Source organism: Electrona antarctica, assembly GCF_951216825.1.
Source record: "Electrona antarctica genome assembly, chromosome: 18".
Classification (NCBI taxonomy): Eukaryota; Metazoa; Chordata; class Actinopteri; order Myctophiformes; family Myctophidae; genus Electrona; species Electrona antarctica.
In genome coordinates, this window is record NC_136799.1 from 14,093,685 (window position 1) to 14,118,021 (window position 24,337).

The 24,337-nt window shown below is 44.3% G+C and overlaps 1 protein-coding gene across 1 annotated transcript in view; it reads right to left on the reverse strand.

Moving 5' to 3' along the window:
- npas3 (neuronal PAS domain protein 3) overlaps positions 1-24,337 on the reverse strand; it is a gene marked incomplete at its 5' end in the record, with an annotated part of 405,035 nt that overhangs the window by 3,725 nt on the left and 376,973 nt on the right. The window contains 2 exons of the mRNA XM_079529070.1: positions 8,023-8,138; positions 8,578-8,725. Of these exons, the coding sequence (XP_079385196.1) occupies positions 8,023-8,138; positions 8,578-8,725 (264 nt within the window). The remainder of the gene's footprint in view (positions 1-8,022; positions 8,139-8,577; positions 8,726-24,337) is intronic.

Sequence of the window (24,337 nt, forward strand, 5' to 3'; positions counted from 1 at the left end):
AAGTCAAGTATGTTAATACAATATACAGTAACTACAACTGGGATGGTTGTAGTTGGTCTCTATGCTCGTTAATCGAGACATTTTGATCCTATTTCTGGTTTGACACAAATTCCTAAATGAAGCAGGCAGTCTCTATTAGTGAGGTTGTAGTTCAGCTATCTTTGCTATTCTTGAATGTTCCTCTTAGTCTTTCCTATAATGATCAGGAAAATAATAATAATAATTGTAATATTTTACTCAAATCAAAGATTTTTTTGTATAATCGCTTAGTTTGGTTAACCCTTAGAAGATGAAAGACGCCAATTGGCGTCTTCATCAGAATTCCGTAAATGATCAATGACGCCAATTGGCGTCTTCACAGTTTTTGATGAATCTAAACATATTAATATGCTCCGAAGCGCTGTTTAAATTCCTGAGCTTATATTCCAACTACATTACCCAGAAAACCCGTGTCATGTGACACACGTGTACGTGTTGCCATTGGAAGCTGGTCCCAACCCCTGTAAACAGTGGGGGCAGAGGGAGTTTCATAGTTTTCATTGTTTTGCCTGTTTTGCCGTCTCGCCCGAGCGATTTTCTAGCAGAAAAAGTTGAAAGCAGTACTATTTATTTGAGCGAGTTTTGTGGTAGTAGTATTGATCCATACGCGTCCCAGTCGCCTTCTCCAGGCGGAGTAGCCCTGGTCCAGTGCTTACAGCGAGACTCGCTGCTCCCTCCCTCCTTTTTTCATTGTCTCCCCATCGTCGTCCGATGAGCTATACCGGGAAACCATTGAAGAAGACGATCAACCCGGAATGTTTTGAGGTAATCTTATTGTAGAAAATGCCCTTCTATAGTGATCAGAAATCATAAGATGATCGCTACAAATAGATGCTTGGATAATTACTACTACTAGTCAGATCATGACGCCAGAATGACTCACCACGATGGCCCCCAGGCATTAGCCAGCACCAAAGGTGCTGGCTAATGGTGTTGGTCGGTGCATTGGTGCTGGCTAATGGCTGGAGGGAGGGTTGGTGTCGATCGGTTGGTGCAGTACAAATGTATCGTAGCAGGCATGCACGCATGGCAGTACAAGTATTTTATATTGTAGCGTGCCTTATAGGCGATCTGATCTTTAGAGTAATGTTCGCTCCTTTTATTTACTGTCTACAAAGACGGAGAACAAACATGCATCGTTTACTGAAGCAACGCGTGGTTCGTTATGATGACCTTGCTACAAGGATCGGAGGGGGGACGGGGAGTGAAGCTAACAGTAGCGTATTATATAAGATCTGTATGACGTTTCATTGACGTCTGAGCTTGCACGATAATTGCATTCATTGTATATTGTATACAATCATGATTGTACATTGTTTAGTGTGTCTCCGTGTGATGATGATGATGACGATGATGTCAGATAGCCTACGTCCCCCGTCCCCCCCCAACTGGCTATTGGCCGGGCTGACTACAGCTAAATGTTTATTTTTATATATTTAGAACTGGCATCAGATGAGGAGGAGGAGGAGGATGATGATGATGATGATGAAGACGAAGAGTCAAGACTGCGATGGATTTCTCCGACACTGAACCGGATGCATTCATTCATTTCAGTTGTTGTTTTTTTTTAATTTAGCCTACACACACACACACCGTCAAGAACAACTGGAATGCAGTGGTTTGGGGACACTGGGGAGTTTGGGGACAACTGTTTTGTATGTAGGCGGCGTAGGCCTATTTATTTTCTGTAATATTTATTATAATTGTATTATGTTAGTAGTCATAAAAAATAAAAGACAAGCTTTTACAATGAGTTAGACCTGTCATGGCTATTTTGTTCACTATTCTGAGGTTTATGGTTTGACTAAGCGAGTTTCAACTGTGATTTACTCTGTAACGGTAGATGGTAAGAACCCAATTTTTTTGTTATAATACAGTATACATTCAAGTCTATATTTTGATACATATCATGGGCACAAAGTCATATCAAAACAATGTCCTTGGATGTGTTTTTTTATCAAAACTGTTTCTTCACAACAGGTTTTTGAGATACATGCATGAATAGACACGGTACTGGTAAGACTATGTAAACATGGTATATATCAAAATGTGCGTTAGAATGTCTAATTTTACCCCAAAAAAGAATTGAGTTTATATGATGTTCCATTTCAGAGCTAGGGGGACTTTTAGCTGGATAGGTCAGATTGATCATGACTGACCATGCTATTTATAGATGGCAAAATATCTACAGTGGTACATGTGAGAAACTTTTTATTTTATTTTAATTGAACTAGACAACTCACCCTTTAAAATGAGATATTGCATGGCTATGTACGCCCAGCAGAAAAAAAGTTATTTAGAAAATAAAACTTCAACCGGGCATAACTTTTTTTGTTGTCCTAGAAACACTACCCAGTGTAAATGCAGGCTCTTTTAAAAGGCTTTCAACACAAAAACTAAACATTTTATCAACTCAGTTCATTTTTTTCCTGGAAGCAGACAAGCCAAGCTTTCTCTGAAGGTCTTTCGTTGTCACACATTCACAACAGAGAATTTTCAATAAATCATTCAAAAACGCCATTCTGCCATAGAGAAGTCTAAAAACTATATAGAAATCCATGAATATCTCAAAGAGTTAAAGGTTGCATCCCTAGTATCACTGCATATGTAAATAATTTGAGTCCCTGGTTTCACACTATGTACCAACTTGTTCTTTAAACAGATCCATTTTCCAGTGGTGATGTCTCATTCTGGAGCGAGCCTCCCCTAATCCAGTTAAACAGGCGTGTTGGCAGCGGGCAGCGTTGGTATGGTGCCTCTCTGTTGGCGGTGCCCGTGGCCAGACGCTGTAGCGCTTGGCATCAGTCAAACCCACTCACGGCGCCAAGACACCGCCCCGCCGCCACATCACAGCTGGCAAGCAGCTGATGATGCCAATGAAGGCTAAACTAGATCACATTATGAACACCGGTGCGCCGTGTTTGCGCCGTGTTGTACAAAACAACGTTTGCAGAGGTGCAGAGACGTCTGATTTTGAAACCGTCGGGCACATCTGAATCTTCCCTTTGGTTTTCAATCAAATACTGCTTTTCTATCATTTGCTTTATCTTCATGTCTTTCTCGTTCTGGAAATAAAAAACGACGGAGCTTGAACGCAAACACATTTGATCCATTGCTTTTCGCTTTACACGTGTAAACCCGTGACGTTCTGATTCTTCCTGTATCCTTTATCTTGTATCGGGAACGTCGACACCATTCAAAGTAATAGGGTTCAATGGAGAAGTGGCGCCATGTTATATTCGGTTCCTCAAGCTACATAAGCCATATACAGTACCACTGACGTCATAGGCGCCGGAGAGGGGGTCATTTGGGTCTGAATGTCCCCACGCTATTGGGAAATGACTGGTCTATCAATTAATGTATTTATCCCGACCGGCGCTGGTGGTCTCTCTAGCACCATTCCCATTTTGTTGCGCAATCGTCATCGTGTATTGGCTGCCACTGCATGCTTGCCTCTCACCGCAATACCATCCTATCTATAATAGCCAGTCTCAACTCTCGATATCGAATATAGTCCCACCACTTTTTACATCCTGACGGCGCCACTGACTGACTAAATAAACGTTTTCTGTACATAGATTGTATATTCCTCATCCACTGTGCATGGACTGACTATACATAGTAACCATACTACTGGGGGTAGATTGTTCACATGCACTGACTACATTTATACCTGTTAATACACCATGCAAATCCCGGGTGGCCTACAGGTATTTGAGGAGGGTCAAGCAGGACCCTAATTCTCTTTAGATTTTATTTTATTTTACTCCCTTTATTTTACTCCCTCTAATTATTATGACTTATTATCATTATTATTAAATTTAGATGTATCTCTTTACCCTGAATATGTCCTGTGTTTCATACTGCAGTGCATGCAGCTATGATTACTGAATTTCCCTCACGGGATCAACACATCTAATCTATTTGATCTTAGCTTCTGCTGTCCTATACATCGCAGGTTGTTTTGTTTAAATCTTTCAGCCCATTGACCCAGATGTCCACCACATTATAACCTTATTTCAAATCGTTTCTTGTTTTTTTAAATCATTCTGCTGTCAAGGCGCCGCTGTTTTGTCCTTGTCGTCTTGCCGATTTGGGAATTGGTGATTATTCTAGCGTTGTGCTCATTGTGAAGTCGCTGTGGATAGGAGTGTCAGCCAGACGCCAAAACACTTGACTCTCAGGCTCATTGAAATGTATTACATTTACATTTAATGTCTTCAGCAGGTCCCATCATTCAGAGTGACTTACAATAAAAGGGAAGAAAGACACGGGAACATGCAGGTTTCCTAGACTCTGTTACAAGCTCTTATTAGATCTGAACACATCCGCCTGCTGTAATGGCTCTAGGTCAGTGAGTGGTTCTCAAAGCGTTTAGAGCTTGTGGATCTGCTGTTGTGTGAAGCTGTGGTGTGATCACGTAGGGCGTTAATTCTCTGCCCGACAGCAGCGATATAGTGAATACACGCCTGCTGATTTAATATCAGTTCAGATATAGTGTATACACGCCTGCTGATTTAATATCAGTTCAGATATAGTGAATACACGCCTGCTGATTTAATATCAGTTCAGATATAGTGAATACACGCCTGCTGATTTAATATCAGTTCAGATATAGTGTATACACGCCTGCTGATTTAATATCAGTTCAGATATAGTGTATACACGCCTGCTGATTTAATATCAGTTCCCACCGCAACGTTCTTTCCTGTGTCTCTCGGCTTCCCAGCTGTCAGTAACGACTACCGTACATTCCATTAAAATTGAGTGGTTTGTTCATGAGTAAATAAATGGAGACCAGTTGAAAATGTTCTCCGGTTGTCCTTTGTTTCTTGTAGAAATGTATTTGAAAATAAAAATTCACACTTGTGTGAAGTGAGGGGTGCTCTTATCATACATCAGCCAAGCAAAGCATCACATTCCGTGCTACAAACACACAAGACACACAAAGCTGTGCATAGGAGGGGCCCCTCAAAAATAAGGGCCAAGGGGGAGGAATAGTGTCCCTATGCACCATTATAGCCAATTGAACTGACCAAAATGACCAAGTGCCTGTAGGAACTGTTGTCTCTATGCTGGGCTAGTGTCCGCATGCCAGTACTCCCACTAGCTGTTGGCTTTGTAGCACTCATCAATGATAAATGCTGGCACGTATATAGAAGGCCAATAGCTTCTCTCTCTCTCTCTCTCTCTCTCTCTCTCTCTCGTCCCCCCCCCCCCCTCCCACACACCTCAACGCTGTCTTTGCCTTACAGTGATGTCTATTTATTTAGTATCACTTCCCCCGCTATTACTTGTTTGTAAAAAGTTTTGTTGTGTTAAACCCATTAAAACCAGGAAAGCATCTGTCTAACCACTAAGTCTACTTCTGTGCGTATTTTAGATTTTTTTCTTTATAAATCACAAGTGTTTACCTACCAATGCTTGGTATATATTGGTTTTTCAAGACAAACTCAGCTATAAGACCCAGCACTATTTCTTTCACTTTGACATACTATAAAACAATTTTGGAACCAGAAATACATTAAAAACGCGGCTTTTTGTCGCCCCTTGTCGCGTATATGTGGGTGTACTGTCACACACACACACACACACACACACACACACACACACACACACACACACACACACACACACACACACACACACACACACACACACACACACACACACACACACACACACACACACACACACACACAAGGACTATATAGGAGTTTGCTGCGTAACGTCTATGGTAACCACCTTGTGCCTTGAACAGTTGTCTATATTTCCAAATATGGAGCCGCTGGTTATCATGACCCAACGAGTCCAACACTATAAATATCCTAATTTAGGGGATGTTGGCTTGACATGAGGTTGTTGTGGAAAGACTAATAGATTATACTGGTCCTTTTCTTTGTGTGAGAATTCGACAAAGAATGCCAGAGCTAAAGTATATTTCATGGTATAATTGCATTCAAATCACATCTACACGAAAAAAATAAATCCCCTAATCCCCCTAATGTTTGTCCTCATTGGGTTTTTAACCATTAATGGCTATTCAAAAATATTTTTGAAAAATCTTGAAAATGTCATCTATTTATTGGCTGATGTATGATGATAAGAACACCCCTTACTTCACACAAGTGTGATTTTTAACTCAAATCTTTGCTTCTGGGAGTCCCTGGAACAAAACATTGTGTTGAGATGGGGGTTGTGTGCTCTCCCAATGGAGAGAGATCATTGCAACTGTAACACATTTTATCCCGGGTTTCCTGTTCAGACAAAATGGAATCTTGGCCAGGGGAGATATTGGGCTTATGAGCATCGGCCATGCAGGCTGCTTGTCAAGCAGCAGGTGTCCTACAGGGGTCGACATGTCTCAATGGGAGAGTAGGGAGACCACCTCCAATCACTGTCCTACAGGGTCGACATGTCTCAATGGGAGAGTAGGGAGACCACCTCCAACCACTGTCTCAATGGGAGAGTAGGGAGACCACCTGGCTCCAACCACTGCACATGTCTCAATGGGAGAGTAGGGAGACCACCTGGCTCCAACCACGTGCACATGTACAAGTTGCTGTATTAACTAGAAATGCACTCTGTGGAGGTGCCAACTTGCGCCTTGCACACAAGTACTCCTACTAACTAATGTCTTTTACAAGTGCTGTTCTAAATCCTTTTAGACCCGTTATTGACCTTATACCAACCTTGAAACGTACCTTAGTTTACTGTATGTCACCACCAACAGCCAATAAGGGACCACCATTCTTACCCCGACATACATCATTGTTGACTGAGAGTAACTGCAGCTACTGCACGTACTATACAGCCAATACACAACGCTGCTGCTAAGACCACCAGTTACTGCACGTACTATACAGCCAATACACAACGCTGCTGCTAGACCACCAGTTACTGCACGTACTATACAGCCAATACACAACGCTGCTGCTAGACCACCAGTTACTGCACGTACTATACAGCCAATACACAACGCTGCTGCTAGGACCACCAGTTACTGCACGTACTATACAGCCAATACACAACGCTGCTGCTAGACCACCAGTTACTGCACGTACTATACAGCCAATACACAACGCTGCTGCTAGACCACCAGTTACTACACGTACTATACAGCCAATACACAACGCTGCTGCTAGACCACCAGTTACTGCACGTACTATACAAGCCAATTACGCAACGCTGCTGCTAGACCACCAGTTACTACACGTACTATACAGCCAATACACAACGCTGCTGCTAGACCACCAGTTACTGCAAGTACTATACAGCCAATACGCAAACGCTGCTGCTAGACCACCAGTTACTGCACGTACTATACAGCCAATACACAACGCTGCTGCTAGACCACCAGTTACTGCACGTACTATACAGCCAATACACAACGCTGCTGCTAGACCACCAGTTACTGCACGTACTATACAGCCAATACACAACGCTGCTGCTAGACCACCAGCGTACTATACAGGCCAATACACAACGCTGCTGCTAGACCACCAGCGCCAGTCGAGAGAAATCTGACTCTTATGCCCCCCCCCCCTTCCACCGCCCGTGATTATCAATGCACAGCAGCTTTATAACATTCCTTAACTCTTGAGAGTGAACCGGTGGAACCAAATGGACCTGTATGCTTCCCAAAAGGTTAACTGAGGAGAGGGTCCTTGAAATTAAAAGGTTGTCCAATAATCTTATGTTGTTTGCCCTTGTCTCTGCTGCTAAAGTGTATTGCCTCACTACAGTGCCAAGCAATTTCTCTCTCTCTCTCTCACTCTCTCTCTCTCGCTCCCGCTCCCTCTCCCTCTCCCTCTCCCTCTCTCTCTCTCTCTCTCTCTCTCTCTCTCTCTCTCTCTCTCTCTCTCTCTCTCTCTCTCTCTCTCTCTCTCTCTCTCTCTCTCTCTCTCTCTCTCTCTCTCTCTCTCTCTCTCTCTCTCTCTCTCTCTCTCTCTCTCTCTCTCTCCATCCACTCATCCTTCCTACCGGAGGTTTCTTTGCTTTCAGATTCAGAGTCCGATGTTTCTGACGACTCTGAGGTTTTCTCCGGCAGGTTGGGCAGCTGGGCGATGTCCATGGGCGTGTCCTTGTACTCATGTAAACTGCAGACAGAAACACGCAGACAGTTATAGAAACTACATGTGTACAGCAGGTCCTTGTTAACCAATTCTGACCTGAGATCAGATTCTAAAAATGTCTTCTACATCCTGACAGTTTTCTGAAAAAGCTATGTTTCTATGTCAGTCGTTCTTCGATTTTTCAAAAATAGCAGACCTACAAGCTTGTAGCGCCACTCGGTGGCGCGCTATGAGCTTGTAGATCTGCTATTTTTCAATAGTTAAAGCATAACATAACTCTAACACCAAAAGGGGTTCCCGCCCAAAAGGGGTTAATCCCTGTTATATACAGTACTGTCGCTGTTGGTTTTGATGTGAGGACACATATTTGACGCGGAAGATGATCTTATATGCAGTACAATTAGATTTGTTCTATAACCTATATTGACCCAGAAAGATGTTCAGTGATTGGATTTGTTCTGACCTGAGAACATAGTTGACCCAGATGATGTTCTTCTCATTATTGTTCTTGGCGTTGATGGCGATGGTGGCACTGGACTGGATCCAGATGTAACCTCCATTCTTCTGAATCCAGCGGTAGTACTTGGTCACACACTGACCCTTGTTTATTACTAGAGAGAGAGAGAAAGAGAGGGGAGGGGGGGCATATTAGGTCACAGGTCATAAGCCATTTAACTCAATGGCTTATTTAACTTATTTTTCATGATGTCCTGGAGCGCCAAGGACGTGTTTTTTGTGTTTTGTAACATAACATTTATATATATATATATATATATATATATATATATATATATATATATATATATATATATATGGTGGCGGTCTGGGACTTTTGGCGCCCCCTGGTGGCGGCACCTCCGTTGACTACATCGGGCCAGGACTTCTAAATAGCCTTCTATTGGTGAATAGTGAGTGAGTCCTGAACAGGAGGTTTAAGGAATGCACTGGAGTCTATGAGTGTTTGTCACTATATTCCGAGTTACATGAACCACGTGCCCGGCGCCGTTTCTGACCCCTCGTTGACGTAACTCCCCAATCGCAGGCTATGGGTCACAGCACCTATAGTCACTCACTGAGCGCTCTGCATTACTAGAGAGACGGAAATTTGATGGCATTTGTTACACAATTACTTTTATATGGCTCCAGAGAGAAAGGGTAGCCTATAAATGACAGAGAGACAGGGGCAGTGTGTGCATATTATTAGCTTGTTTTTCTGTAAAGTACATTGCTTGTAAATAACTAGAACTTGCGCATTGCACACAAGTACTAGTGCGCAATCAGAGCGTGCAAGTACTCCCGACCGCTACGAACTTACTATCAGCCCCTCTGTAAAATATTGAAATTAAATACTTAAACAACAAATAAACCTTTAATCCGACATTAATATAAAATACAATTATTTTGTTGAAAACAGTTTAAAAAAAAACTTTAGAGAGAAAAATGGTGGTCATATTTTATAACTTATAATTGGCTGTTGATGGTGACGTAATTAAGATATGTTTCAATGTTGGGTGGGTAAAAGGTAATGTATGTATGTATACATGTATTGCTTTCCTATAATGTTCTTTAAACCAGTGGTTTTCAAACATTGTCATGTCAAGGAAGGACCCCCAAATAAATATTTGTCCATGAATCCCCCAACTGAAAACATGTTGTGCCAGCGACCCCCATACCAGATTTGTGTTGTTAAAAATGTCTCTTTTTTCCATTTTTTTCCCCTTTTCTTTTTTTGGAAATAGCAAATAGACAAGACACCAAATAGAACAGGAGTCAGGACCACAAGAGAGAGAGAGAGAGAGAGAGAGAGAGAGAGAGAGAGAGAGAGAGAGAGAGAGAGAGAGAGAGAGAGAGAGAGAGAGAGAGAGAGAGTGTGGGGGTGGGGGTGGGGGTGGGGGTGGGGGTGGGGGTGAGAGAGAGAGAATTCAGAGCACATCAGACAGATGGAGAGAAGTAAAAGAGAGAAAAAGAGATAAACGGAGTGAGAACAACAAAAAAGGAGAAAGAGACACAGAGAGAGAGAGAGAGGGGGTACGGGTCCATCAGGTGTCAGGTAACAGCTGGCTGTGAGATGCTCTATTGCTGCCATCATTAATCACACACACGGACATATGTAGACATGTGTGTAGACGTTTCTAGGAATTTGTGTGATGTGTGTTGGGTGTGTTGATATGTTGTAAGACTCCAAAACAAATCACGAACAAAGTACATTGTCAACCTTTTCTCCCAACATAAAACATGAATAATTCTGCATCCCTAAGTAGCCATTTGTAAGTCTGAGTGTGTTCAAATGGTAACCAAATTGAGCCGTTATACTGGTCCATTTGGTTACAGCAGGAGAATTATGCTCAGTGTGCCACCTTGTCCGTGCGTGCCCCAGCCACCATGCCTCTTATCACGGCATGTTCTGGCTGGCGAATACAAAACAACTCGCCCCTTTACCAACTCGCCCCGGGCGTACAGCCGGCGGAACAGAGCGGCCTGGTATTCCTAAAGTAATCTAAGTAAATTATGCTTAAACGGTTAAACCTAACCTTATTCCTAACCTTAACCTCAGTAAAACTATGCCTAAACCTAACCCTATTCCTAAACTTAACCCCAGTAAAACTATGCCTAACCCTAAACTTATTTCTAACCTTATTCTCAGTAAAACAAAATAAAGAATATAAGAACCGCCGCACCGAGCTGTCGGCGTGAGGTCGGCGGAAAAAAGCTGGGGCGAGATGGAATTGGGGTGACCGTACCCGTTACCAGATCTACAAGCTCATAGCGCGGCACAGAGTGCCACGCTATGAGCTTGTAGATCTGCTATTTTTGAAAAATCGTGAAATGTGGCGCAAATCTTTGAATATATATTCTTTCACAGTGAACATTTTTAACTCAAATCTTTGCTTCTGGGAGGTCCCTGGAGCTAAATATTTTCAGATGGACGCCCACGGCCAAATACAGATAATTCTGGGGGTCCTTGACATGGAAAAGGTTGAGCACCACTGACATAGAAAGATACGTTTTTCAGGAAACTGTTTGCAACTGCATTTAGAAGACTTTTTTTCAGGCCTAAATAGGTTAATGTCCATGAATGCCCATATATGTCTCTCATTTTGAACCTTACTTGACTAACCATTACTGTACACAAAGCACCGGCTAAAAGGGAAAGATGGTATGAGTTGCACGTAGGTTTTTGTTTTTTTTGTTTTTATTATTCTATAACACAATGGAATAAAAACTAAGTGAGACCACGTTTTAAAGTACAGAAAAGTGACGATAACCAAGAAGAGAGCTTTCTGCAACATGTCCACCAGCAGTACCTCTCTTTCACCATGAGATGGTGCTGTGGCACTGTGACAGCCCTCAACTCTCTCTCTCTCTGTCTCTCTCTCTCTCCCTCCCTCTGTCTCTCTCTCTGTCGTTCCTTCGCCTTGGCTGAACTGGAGCGCCTTTCCGCCGCTCAGCCTCTGTTTAGCGGCACGCCAACAATACATTTTGTCCAAATGAACCAGTAAATGGTTATCTAAACCCGTATGTACAGGCATTAATCAGCCAAGCGGCTTCAAACAGAAACATTTAGAAACGATCGAGTCGTACTGAGAGCTAAATTCATGCTCTTCTTCTACTCCTCCATTTAATTATGGTTACAAATGGCCTCTTTCCACGAAGAAGAAAGACCAAGCACCGCATGAAGGGAAAGGAAAGCGAGAGAGAGGAGGAAAAAGAGAAGAAAAAGAGAGAAAGAATCCAGAGCAAAATGGAGAGAGAAACAGGGAAGCAGAGAGCAGGAGGGGAGGGGTCAATTTATATTAAAAGAAGGGCAGTAATTAAAAACTATTAACAACTAATAGCATTGTTTAAGACCACATCCCCAGGGTGAGATAATTAACTTTGGTCCGACGCCAAACTGACTGCATGGTTTGACTATTCATAGAGTGAGTTAGAGAGAGAGAGAGAGAGAGAGAGAGAGAGAGAGAGAGAGAGAGAGAGAGAGAGAGAGAGAGAGAGAGAGATGGGGTAATGAAAGAGAGTGAAGCAGAATAACTTGTTTGCGTGTTAAGGCAGGGATGGTGAAACCATGTCACCTTGACTCTGACCTTGCTTTGTTTGTACCGCAGAGTAAATAAACACCATACAATACACACACGCACACACGCACACATTACACACACACACACACACACACACACACACACACACACACACACACACACACACACACACACACACACACACACACACACACACACACACACACACACACACACACACACACACACACACACACACACATTGCACACACATGCACACGCACGGCTGTGTGCTGCCTATTCAAATGACTCTATGGCCTAAGAGCACTAGTATAAGAATACCCTCGACTAAACTAATGGAGTGTGTGTGTGTGTGTGTGTGTGCGTGCGTGCGTGCGTGTGTGCGTGCGAGAGAGAGAGAGACAGACAGAACTAAACAACACTAGACATGAAGTCAATCATTCTAAAGAGAGCGAAAGAATGTGCAAGTGTCTGATACAGCAACAGAGACGGATGCATGGCTAGTGTGTGTGTGTGTGTGTGCGTGCGTGTGTGCGTGCGTGCGTGCGTGCGTGCGTGCGTGCGTGCACACGTGTGTGTGCATGTGCCAGACAGAGAGAGAGGTAATTGATAGCACGATTCAAATTATGCGAGGATTAACAACAATATGTAAAATCTCTTTATGCAAATTAAACATAAAGAGGGAGGATTTATACAAATTAAAATCCCCAGTTTCAATGTTTTAGTGTGAGCTCATTTACTTAAGGGATTAAACTGGAAATGAAAGGAGTCCCGTATAGATGTTTGTGTTCAACAATATTTTGCATGTGTTGTAATGATTCTAATGTTAAAAAAAAATGTCATGTGTTTAGAGATTCTGATTGATTAATGAATATGCCTACTTTATTAAGAGTTTGCAAAAAAAAAGAAAACATAAAAGCACAGAAGAGTACAGTGCATTTATGGTGATAGGCTTGAATTTTGTTTTTGCAGGGGCCAGTTCTGAATTGCAGCCACCTGGAAGTGCTCTTTCAGAGCGGTTTTGAAGGATTCACAGGCGTTCCACATTTTGGTCGCATAGCAGTAGAACAAATTAAACCGCTTGTTTGAGACGAATCTGGGTCGAACGTGATTTGTGGAGCTCCCTCTGGTGTTGTGTTTGTGTTACATGGGTGTCTTTGTGGTGTAGTGTATCTTGTAGACCAGGCCCATTGCAAGTTGCTGTACTCTGTCTTCTACCACCCTAGCAAAATGAGCAGGGGTTAGATGAGTTGTAGGTGTGAGGCCAGCAAGTAGTAGCCTGACCAGGTTGTTTTGGGATGTCTGTAGCCTTGTTTTGAAGGCCTTTGTGGTGCTATGGTACCATGAGGAGGGCTATGTGGTGCTATGGTACCATGAAGAGGGCTATGTGGTGCTATGGTACCATGAAGAGGGCTATGTGGTGCTATGGTACCATGAGGAGGGCTATGTGGTGCTATGGTACCATGAAGAGGGCTATGTGGTGCTATGGTACCATGAGGAGGGCTATGTGGTGCTATGGTACCATGAGGAGGGCTATGTGGTGCTATGGTACCATGAGGAGGGCTATGTGGTGCTATGGTATCATGAGGAGGGCTATGTGGTGCTATGGTACCATGAGGAGGGCTATGTGGTGCTATGGTACCATGAAGAGGGCTATGTGGTGCTATGGTACCATGAGGAGGGCTATGTGGTGCTATGGTACCATGAGGAGGGCTATGTGGTGCTATATGGTACCATGAGGAGGGCTATGTGGTGCTATGGTACCATGAGGAGGGCTATGTGGTGCTATGGTACCATAAGGAGGGCTATGTGGTGCTATGGTACCATGAGGAGGGCTATGTGGTGCTATGGTACCATGAGGAGGGCTATGTGGTGCTATGGTATCATGAGGAGGGCTATGTGGTGCTATGGTACCATGAGGAGGGCTATGTGGTGCTATGGTACCATGAGGAGGGCTATGTGGTGCTATGGTACCATGAGGAGGGCTATGTGGTGCTATGGTACCATGAGGAGGGCTATGTGGTGCTATGGTACCATGAGGAGGGCTATGTGGTGCTATGGTACCATAAGGAGGGCTATGTGGTGCTATGGTACCATGAGGAGGGCTATGTGGTGCTATGGTACCATGAGGAGGGCTATGTGGTGCTATGGTACCATGAGGAGGGCTATGTGGTGCTATGGTACCATGAGGAGGGCTATGTGGTGCTATGGTACCATGAGGAGGGCTATGTGGTGCTATGGTACCATGAGGAGGGCTATGTGGTGCTATGGTACCATGAGGAGGGCTATGTGGTGCTATGGTACCATGAGGAGGGCTATGTGGTGCTATGGTACCATGAAGAGGGCTATGTGGTGCTATGGTACCATGAGGAGGGCTATGTGGTGCTATGGTACCATGAGGAGGGCTATGTGGTGCTATGGTACCATGAAGAGGGCTATGTGGTGCTATGGTACCATGAAGAGGGCTATGTGGTGCTATGGTACCATGAGGAGGGCTATGTGGTGCTATGGTACCATGAGGAGGGCTATGTGGTGCTATGGTACCATGAGGAGGGCTATGTGGTGCTATGGTACCATGAAGAGGGCTATGTGGTGCTATGGTACCATGAGGAGGGCTATGTGGTGCTATGGTACCATGAGGAGGGCTATGTGGTGCTATGGTACCATGAGGAGGGCTATGTGGTGCTATGGTACCATGAGGAGGGCTATGTGGTGCTATGGTATCATGAGGAGGGCTATGTGGTGCTATGGTACCATGAGGAGGGCTATGTGGTGCTATGGTACCATGAAGAGGGCTATGTGGTGCTATGGTACCATGAGGAGGGATATGTGGTGCTATGGTACCATGAGGAGGGCTATGTGGTGCTATGGTACCATGAGGAGGGCTATGTGGTGCTATGGTACCATGAGGAGGGCTATGTGGTGCTATGGTACCATGAAGAGGGCTATGTGGTGCTATGGTACCATAAGGAGGGCTATGTGGTGCTATGGTACCATGAGGAGGGCTATGTGGTGCTATGGTACCATGAGGAGGGCTATGTGGTGCTATGGTACCATGAGGAGGGCTATGTGGTGCTATGGTACCATGAGGAGGGCTATGTGGTGCTATGGTACAATGAAGAGGGCTATGTGGTGCTATGGTACCATGAGGAGGGCTATGTGGTGCTATGGTACCATGAGGAGGACTATGTGGTGCTATGGTACAATGAAGAGGGCTATGTGGTGCTATGGTACCATGAGGAGGGCTATGTGGTGCTATGGTACAATGAAGAGGGCTATGTGGTGCTATGGTACCATAAGGAGGGCTATGTGGTGCTATGGTACCATGAGGAGGGCTATGTGGTGCTATGGTACCATGAGGAGGGCTATGTGGTGCTATGGTACCATGAAGAGGGCTATGTGGTGCTATGGTACCATGAGGAGGGCTATGTGGTGCTATGGTACCATGAGGAGGGCTATGTGGTGCTATGGTACCATGAGGAGGGCTATGTGGTGCTATGGTACCATGAGGAGGGCTATGTGGTGCTATGGTACCATGAAGAGGGCTATGTGGTGCTATGGTACCATGAGGAGGGCTATGTGGTGCTATGGTACCATGAGGAGGGCTATGTGGTGCTATGGTACCATGAGGAGGGCTATGTGGTGCTATGGTACCATGAGGAGGGCTATGTGGTGCTATGGTACCATGAAGAGGGCTATGTGGTGCTATGGTACCATGAGGAGGGCTATGTGGTGCTATGGTACCATGAGGAGGGATATGTGGTGCTATGGTACCATGAGGAGGGCTATGTGGTGCTATGGTACCATGAGGAGGGCTATGTGGTGCTATGGTACCATGAGGAGGGCTAGGTGGTGCTATGGTACCATGAGGAGGGATATGTGGTGCTATGGTACCATGAGCTGCATGCATATTCATAGTGACATTGGATGAGTGCTCCCTGCTAGAGTCCTCAATGTATTCCGACTGACCAGTGAGGAGATCCTGTACAAAAATCTTGTTCTTAGGTTGACTTATTTTTATTTGTATTTTCTCTGTATTATTTATTTCTTTCACTGGAAAGATTTGCCTCCAAGATACTACCCAGGTAGGCAATTCTTTTTTCTTGTGATAACATTGTCACACACTTTTATTGTGAATTATTATTATTGTGAACATTATTCTAATGTTTTTATTTTGTATTGGTATAAGTCACTCTGGAGAAGGCCATCTGCTACTGCCTAAACTGTCACAGTTTAGGTATTAAACAGAGGCTCGTGGTTTATATATTTGCTGTAGGCATAAACAGAGTTTTCTAAAATAAAACAAGTATATATTTCTTACAAAGTTTTAGACTTTAACTACTATTGTAGAGAAATAAAAAGTGAGAAATACAGATTATCATTAAATTCAGTCTTAGACTGAGGGGCGCTAATTATGTGAGGGGCGCTAATATATTAAAGTCTAACTCATGTTGATTAGGTGATGTAATGGTGATGTAAAACAAACGGTGCCAACACAAACATTAAATTCTCTTTATTGTTAATGGCATTTGATGTTTGTGTTAGGGACAAGATGACGTACATTTTCCCTTCATTGTCAATGGCGTTTTTAAAACAAACATTGAACTAAAAACAAACATTAAACCTGTATATAGGAGGGGCTAGAAGAGAAGTAGCCGAAGAGAAGTAGCCGATCGACGAGCTCACAACACGACGGCGTTGTGAGCTTGTCGATCGGAAACAATAAAGCCCTGCGGGACTCCGCGCTCAGCCATATGGGGTTTATAAGTGGTTCAAACTGGAGATCCAGGAGCTGAAGCTCATTTCTTTCAATTGAACAACTGTGAAATCTCTCCAGATAACAGTCTGGAAGCTAAACGCCTTTAAATCCTAATGCTATCAAACGACGCCTGCTGATGCTAACATTCACAGCCTTAATGTGTTCAGACATAGAATCTATAGAGCATCGACTGGCAGACCGCCTGCCCTCTGACACCACATCAAACCAAGCACATGAAACACGCAAGACGTTATTTCTTTTCAGTTCACATATGAATGTGAGTTCCTGTTCGTAACGCTCTTAGTGTCTTATACGTCAAGCTCTCCTCTGTAAAAAGAAAAGAAAAACAACAACTCTAATGTGTAGAGCTCTGGTCTTTGAAGTTGTCCTCTGTAAAATCTCTCTAAAAGAAAAACCATTTCTCCCTGTAAAGGTCTGCTCAGTAGAACTCTCCTCTGTATAAAGCTCACCTTCTCTTTAAAGTGCTCCCCTGTGTAAAACCTAATTCATGCTCCGTCGAGAGAATAGAGCGTCGCAGTCCGGCCCCCCTACCATGGCCCAGGAAATTATTCTCCATTAATTTTCCTCATAGACATTTCAGAAAGTATTTATTTAAAGACGTTTACGCCGCGGACAAAGCCAACTCTTGTCGTGACAAATCATGACAACAAACACATTTCAGAAAGTATTTATTTAAAGACGTTTACGCCGCGGACAAAGCCAACTCTTTTTTGGCGGACAAAGCCAAAAAAACGGCAGGTTACAACACTTTTTTTGTTGTTTTTCTTATATGTAATTATTTGTTTGGTCCAAAATATTGTGTGTGTTGTCGTGATTTGTCACGACTCGAGTTGTCTTCGTACGACGCTTAAAAGGTATTTAAATAAATACTTTTTGAAATGTCTATGGGAAAAATGCATTGTGATTCATTTCCTGGGCCAGGCGTCGTCATGAAAGGGGTCGGGACTGCGACGCTCTATAGCAGACCTGCCAGCTCGCAGCGCGCGTTGTGAGCTTGTACGTTGGTTGTCGTCACGCGACAAAGTGTGAATGGGGCTTAAAGTTCTCCTAGCTCTCACTCTTCATGGTAGCTCATCTCTCTGGGAGGAGAGGCCAGTGAAACATAGGAAGTTAACTCATCTGGTAGCTCCCATCTCTGGGAGGAGAGGCCAGTGAAACATAGGAAGTTAACTCATCTGGTAGCTCCCATCTCTGGGAGGAGAGGCCAGTGAAACATAGGAAGTTAACTCATCTGGTAGCTCCCATCTCTGGGAGGAGAGGCCAGTGAAACATAGGAAGTTAACTCATCTGGTAGCTCCCATCTCTGGGAGGAGAGGCCAGTGAAACATAGGAAGTTAACTCATCTGGTAGCTCCCATCTCTGGGAGGAGAGGCCAGTGAAACATAGGAAGTTAACTCATCTGGTAGCTCCCATCTCTGGGAGAAGAGGCCAGTGAAACATAGGAAGTTAACTCATCTGGTAGCTCCTAGCCTCGGTCCCAGGCTTACTTTTCTGCGAAAAGAAGAGCCTGGTCACAACGTAAGGCAGAGAAGCTATCGGGCGGATGTATCCTCCGGAACATCAGTCAGATGTATTTCCCCCGGATACGATATTTTCCCGACCAATCACAACACTTGTTTCATTCGCGGAGAATGTAAACTGATTTGTAAAGCATCAACGTCATTTCCTTGGGCAATACTTCCGCTAAAATCCCGCAACTTCCGCTGATAGTCTTTTCAGCGTAGGTCTTGCCCAGGGTGGGTAGCTCCCATCTCTGGGAGAAGAGGCCAGTGAAACATAGGAAGTTAACTCATCTGGTAGCTCCCATCTCTGGGAGGAGAGGCCAGTGAAACATAGGAAGTTAACTCATCTGGTAGCTCCCATCTCTGGGAGGAGAGGCCAGTGAAACATAGGAAGTTAACTCATCTGGTAGCTCCCATCTCTGGGAGGAGAGGCCAGTGAAACATAGGAAGTTAACTCATCTGGTAGCTCCCATCTCTGGGAGGAGAGGCCAGTGAAACATAGGAAGTTAACTCATCTGGTAGCTCCCATCTCTGGGAGGAGAGGCCAGTGAAACATAGGAAGTTAACTCATCTGGTAGCTCCCATCTCTGGGAGGAGAGGCCAGTGAAACATAGGAAGTTAACTCATCTGGTAGCTCCCATCTCTGGGAGAAGAGGCCAGTGTAAGATAGGAAGTTAACTCATCTGGTAGCTCCCATCTCTGGGAGGAGAGGCCAGTGTAAGATAGGAAGTTAACTCATCTGGTAGCTCCCATCTCTGGGAGGAGAGGCCAGTGTAAGATAGGAAGTTAACTCATCTGGTAGCTCCCATCTCTGGGAGGAGAGGCCAGTGTAAGATAGGAAGTTAACTCATCTGGTAGCTCCCATCTCTGGGAGGAGAGGCCAGTGAAAGAAAGGAAGTAATAGTGCTGCTGCTGTTTATAAGCTTTGGTCGTTCACACTCCAGAAGGCTTCTCTCCCTCTCACTTGCTTTGGAAATTCCTCTCTGGGGTTTGTTCATTTCTGAGGGGCGCTATAGCTCCTCCTATGTCCAGCTTTGAGGGTTTGTGTAAACACAAACATTTACGTAAACACAAACATTGAAGACAAAAGTGAGGACGCAAATTGTGATTGGCCGGAATATGATGATGTATGATGATAAGCGTGCTCCTCACTTCACGTGCCTCACTTCACACGCTCTCTCTCTGTCTAAATTCGACACACGCGTTCCACACCCCCACAGAGAGTACAGTGCCCGGTGTTAAGTCGGTCGGATGCACGGTTGTCCAGAACCGCCACAAAAAGCCTCTGCCCTCAGCCACAGCTGACATCACAAGGCCTCTGCCCTCAGCCACAGCTGACATCACAAGGCCTCTGCCCGGGCACCACTCTAGTCTAACTATAAATGCACCAAGTCTCTGTGTGTGTACGTACATCTGTATTCGTCTTACATTCCTTAAGGTGGTTGTATTCCACTTGACATCCATCTCCTGTCATAGCAGCTCACAAATATTGCTGCTGAGTTTTTGTGTCATTAGTCATGTTTTCAAAGTCTCCTTGTGTGATTGCAATCCGTGGGAAGTATATGTCTCTGATGTCTTGGTACAGTGGGCAGACGGTTAGGAAGTGTAGCTCAGTCTCTACCTCGTTTTGTGTGCAGTGGGTGCATAGTCTGTCTTCTCCTGGGAGCCAGGTCTGCCTATGGCGGCCTTTCTCAATCGTAAGACTGTGTTCACTGAGTCTATATCGAGTTAATATTTTCCTTAGTTTTGGATCAGTTACAGTGCTCAATTATTCTGCTACTGTGAATTCTCTGTTTAGAGCTAAATAGCATTCAATTTTGCTGGGGTTTTGGGTAGATCTTTTCCAGTGTGTAAGATAGCTTTCTTCTTGTTTTCTTATGATTTGGTGTAAGTCCCGTTTGTTTTCTGTCTGGTGGTTGTGCTAGTCCCAGAACTAACTGGCTAAGGGGACTCAGGACCCTCTCTCTCTCTCTCTCTCTCTCTCTCTCTCTCTCTCTCTCTCTCTCTCTCTCTCTCTCTCTCTCTCTCTCTCTCTCTCTCTCTACCAGGTGAGATCTTTAACCCTCTCCACTTACTCCTCCATTAAAATCAATCATCCCAGGTTCTCAGTCCATTGATCGGACGACTCTAATGAAGGAGATATTCCCACCGTTGGGGAGGGTTGGAGAGACAGAGAGAGAGAGAGAGAGAGAGAGAGAGAGAGAGAGAGAGGGGGGGGGGGGGGGTATTTAAAAGGGAATAGTAACTGCTTTAATCTGCTCCTCTCTCTCCTGGAGCCCCAGGCTAACCCCCGAGCACCATTGCTCTCTCTCTCTCTCTCTCTCTCTCTCTCTCTCTCTCTCTCTAATACACTACTTTCACTGTCCTCTCTCTCCTCCTGTCCTTCACTACAGTTTAATCACTTGGATCGTCTCCTTGTGTTTCCCTTTCAGATGCCCTTTATCTACTGTAACACCCTGTGTGTGTGTGTGTGTGCGTGCGTGCGTGCGTGCGTGCGTGCGTGCGTGCGTGCGTGCGTGCGTGCCGTATAAAAGTGACGGTAATTTATGTGAAATTGTTTTATGGAGAAGTCCTTGTTATCCTCTGACACACACACACACACACACACACACACACACACACACACACACACACACACACACACACACACACACACACACACACACACACACACACACACACACACACACACACACACACACACACACACGCACACACGCACGCACACACACACACACACACACACACACACACACACACACACACACACAGAGGGGGGGGTTACTGCATGTAACAGCAGTCTTTTTATGACAGACAGACAGACAGACAGACAGACAGACAGACAGACAGACAGACAGACAGACAGACAGACAGACAGACAGACAGACAGACAGACAGACAGACGTATGCAACAACACAGCAGACGCATGGAAGACATGTAGTGTGCCATGTTATTAATATTTATGCCCTTCCATATAGATGTGTTTCTATAGGCTATAAAAACTTCTTCTTCTTTTTTTTCCAAAAATGAGTTAATAGCCCAGGCAGACTCTTCACATACTAGAGCATGTCTGAAATAAGTGTCAGAGCTGAAATCGACATGTAAATATGAAATAAATGCTTAAACATGTAGCTAGGTGTGATGTTAGAGACCACAGAAGTGAACCTTTCAAGCCTGTTTTCTCAACTCGCTGTTTTCTGCAAGACATTACTCTATAAGCCACATCTCCAAAACTGGTGGGTCAAACTGAACAACCAATATGTCAATTTGAAGCTATGATTCCCTGCTTTCATATGACATGAAAAAACGAAAATACACAAAAATCCAATGGCAGTCCCTCAGTCAAATTTAGTCACATTTGTTCCCATTCACTTAATGCACAAACCAAGTTCTGTATAGATGTAAAGGAAAGGTAGCTGGCCAAACGACTACTTATTCTGAATAGATTCATAATGACTGTCCACATATCCATGTGCTTGCCTACAGTGTTTTTAAGTTTTAATACACTATTCACGGCGACAATATCAACATAAATGATTGGTCGCAGATTACTATGAAAACCTGCAAAACCTGTCCGCCCGTCGTTCCATCTGTCACGACACCATATATGGCCATCAGTCCCTCAGGCCTCGTGACACGTCATGCCACCATATATGGCCGTCAGTCCCTCATGCCTCGTGACACGTTACGCCACCACATATGGCCGTCAGTCCGTCACGCCTTGTGACACGCTTCATACATGGCCGTCTCCATATATGAAGATCAAAACACTGACCTCATCAAACCCTGGATAGCCATACATGGAGAAGACTGGATCATCACCTAGATCTGCATATATGGAGCCGGCCAGCAACTCTACATCTGACCTCAAACCCTTAGATCTCCATATATGGAGCTGACTTGTTCTGACACTACCCCACCCGTCCTTCCTCTTCGATGTCTCCCTTTTGACTGATACCTGTCCATTCAAAATATAGATGGGCCCGCCCCAAAGTTATTAGTACAGCCACACCCGGCAGCCGGCGAAAACTAGAGTTTTCAACAGGCCCGAAAATTAAGGCCCGGCCCTACCTGGGCCCTCATCAAACCCTGTACACTCAAGACACTGCCCCTGCTGCCACCCTCAGATCTCCATATATGGAGCTGACCTGTTCTGACATTCCAAATGTTGATCTGACCTCATCAAACCCTGTACACTCAAGACACGCTCCATATATGGCCAGACCTCATCAAACCCTGTACACTCAAGACACTGCCCCTGCTGCCACCCTCAGATCTCCATATATGGAGCTGACCTGTTCTGACATTCCATATGTTGATCTGACCTCATCAAACCATGTACACTCAAGACACGCTCCACATATGTCCAGTACAGAATTCATTCCGTATGTTGATCTGACCCCCCATGCCAAAGTGCCAGCACTTGCCCAGCAGTCTGCCGTGCACGCGACCTCAATGCGTCTTACTGGTACTATACCCAATTAATATTCACATTGTGCCCCAATCCAGGATACAGATGGCATTAAATCATACACGTCAGTTCAGGAAACAGTCCACTCAACCATTGATTGAATTTGTAGATCAGAGGAGATTAGAAGAGGGAAACTTTTGGACGTGGTTCACCAGCAGAACAGCTCCGCGGCATGAAGGGAATATGTCTCGTCTGTAATTGACTGGAGACGTCATTGAAACCCCAGTGCGATGCAGTGGAAACGCAGGACTCGGATATCTTTTGATAAAACAATTCTCATTTTGTATATCGTCTCGTCTCCTCGTCTGCATATAGCAGTGCTATACCTCGCCATCTGAACATGATTTTAATCTGTTATGTTTTGAATATAAACCACCTTCTCTGTCACCTTCCTGGTCATAAACACTGTCTCGTCTCTGTCGGGTGGAAACCTCATATGTCACAAAGTGTTACTCAGTCAGGATTCAAATTCAAAAGTAGCAAAAGTAGCAGGTCGTGGCAGGTTTCCAGCTTGTGGATCTGCTACTTTTGATGCTTTTGGGTGACACTGTGGTGTGATCAAGTCGGGCGTTAATTTACGATATAGGAGGTTTCTGCCAAACAGTAATGATCTACTATAGTCCTAGTTCCAAACAGTAATGATCTACTATAGTCCTAGTTCCAAACAGTAATGATCTACTATAGTCCTAGTTCCAAACAGTAATGATCTACTATAGTCCTAGTTCCAAACAGTAATGATCTACTATAGTCCTAGTTCCAAACAGTAATGATCTACTATAGTCCTAGTTCCAAACAGTAATGATCTACTATAGTCCTAGTTCCAAACAGTAATGATCTACTATAGTCCTAGTTCCAAACAGTAATGATCTACTATAGTCCTAGTTCCGGAACAATTATTTCTACAAATCATTTGACAAATGTCTCACAGTTACAGATATCCCTATTAAGAGACTTGAAGTAAAAGTATTAGTTTGATTATACAGTAGGCTAGATATACACAAGAGAAATCCTCGATTGAAATGTATCCACGTGTCACCCAGAGTACACATTTGTGAGGATTCTTGCTGTGTACTAATAACCGTATTTTGGAACAAAATAATTCACATTGAAGTTGTGAAAGGGAGATTAGAGTAGCTCTGGCATTAGCAAGACACCTGATACACATCCCATAAACCTCAGAGAGAGAGAGAGAGAGAGAGAGAGAGAGAGAGAGAGAGAGAGAGAGAGAGAGAGAGAGAGAGAGAGAGAGAGAGAGAGAGAGAGAGAGAGAGAGAGAGACAGAGACAGAGACAGAGACAGAGAGAGAGAGAGAGAGAGAGAGAGAGAGACAGAGACAGAGACAGAGACAGAGACAGAGACAGAGACAGAGACAGAGACAGAGACAGAGACAGAGACAGAGAGAGAGAGAGAGACTCTGCTTCAGACACAAAGG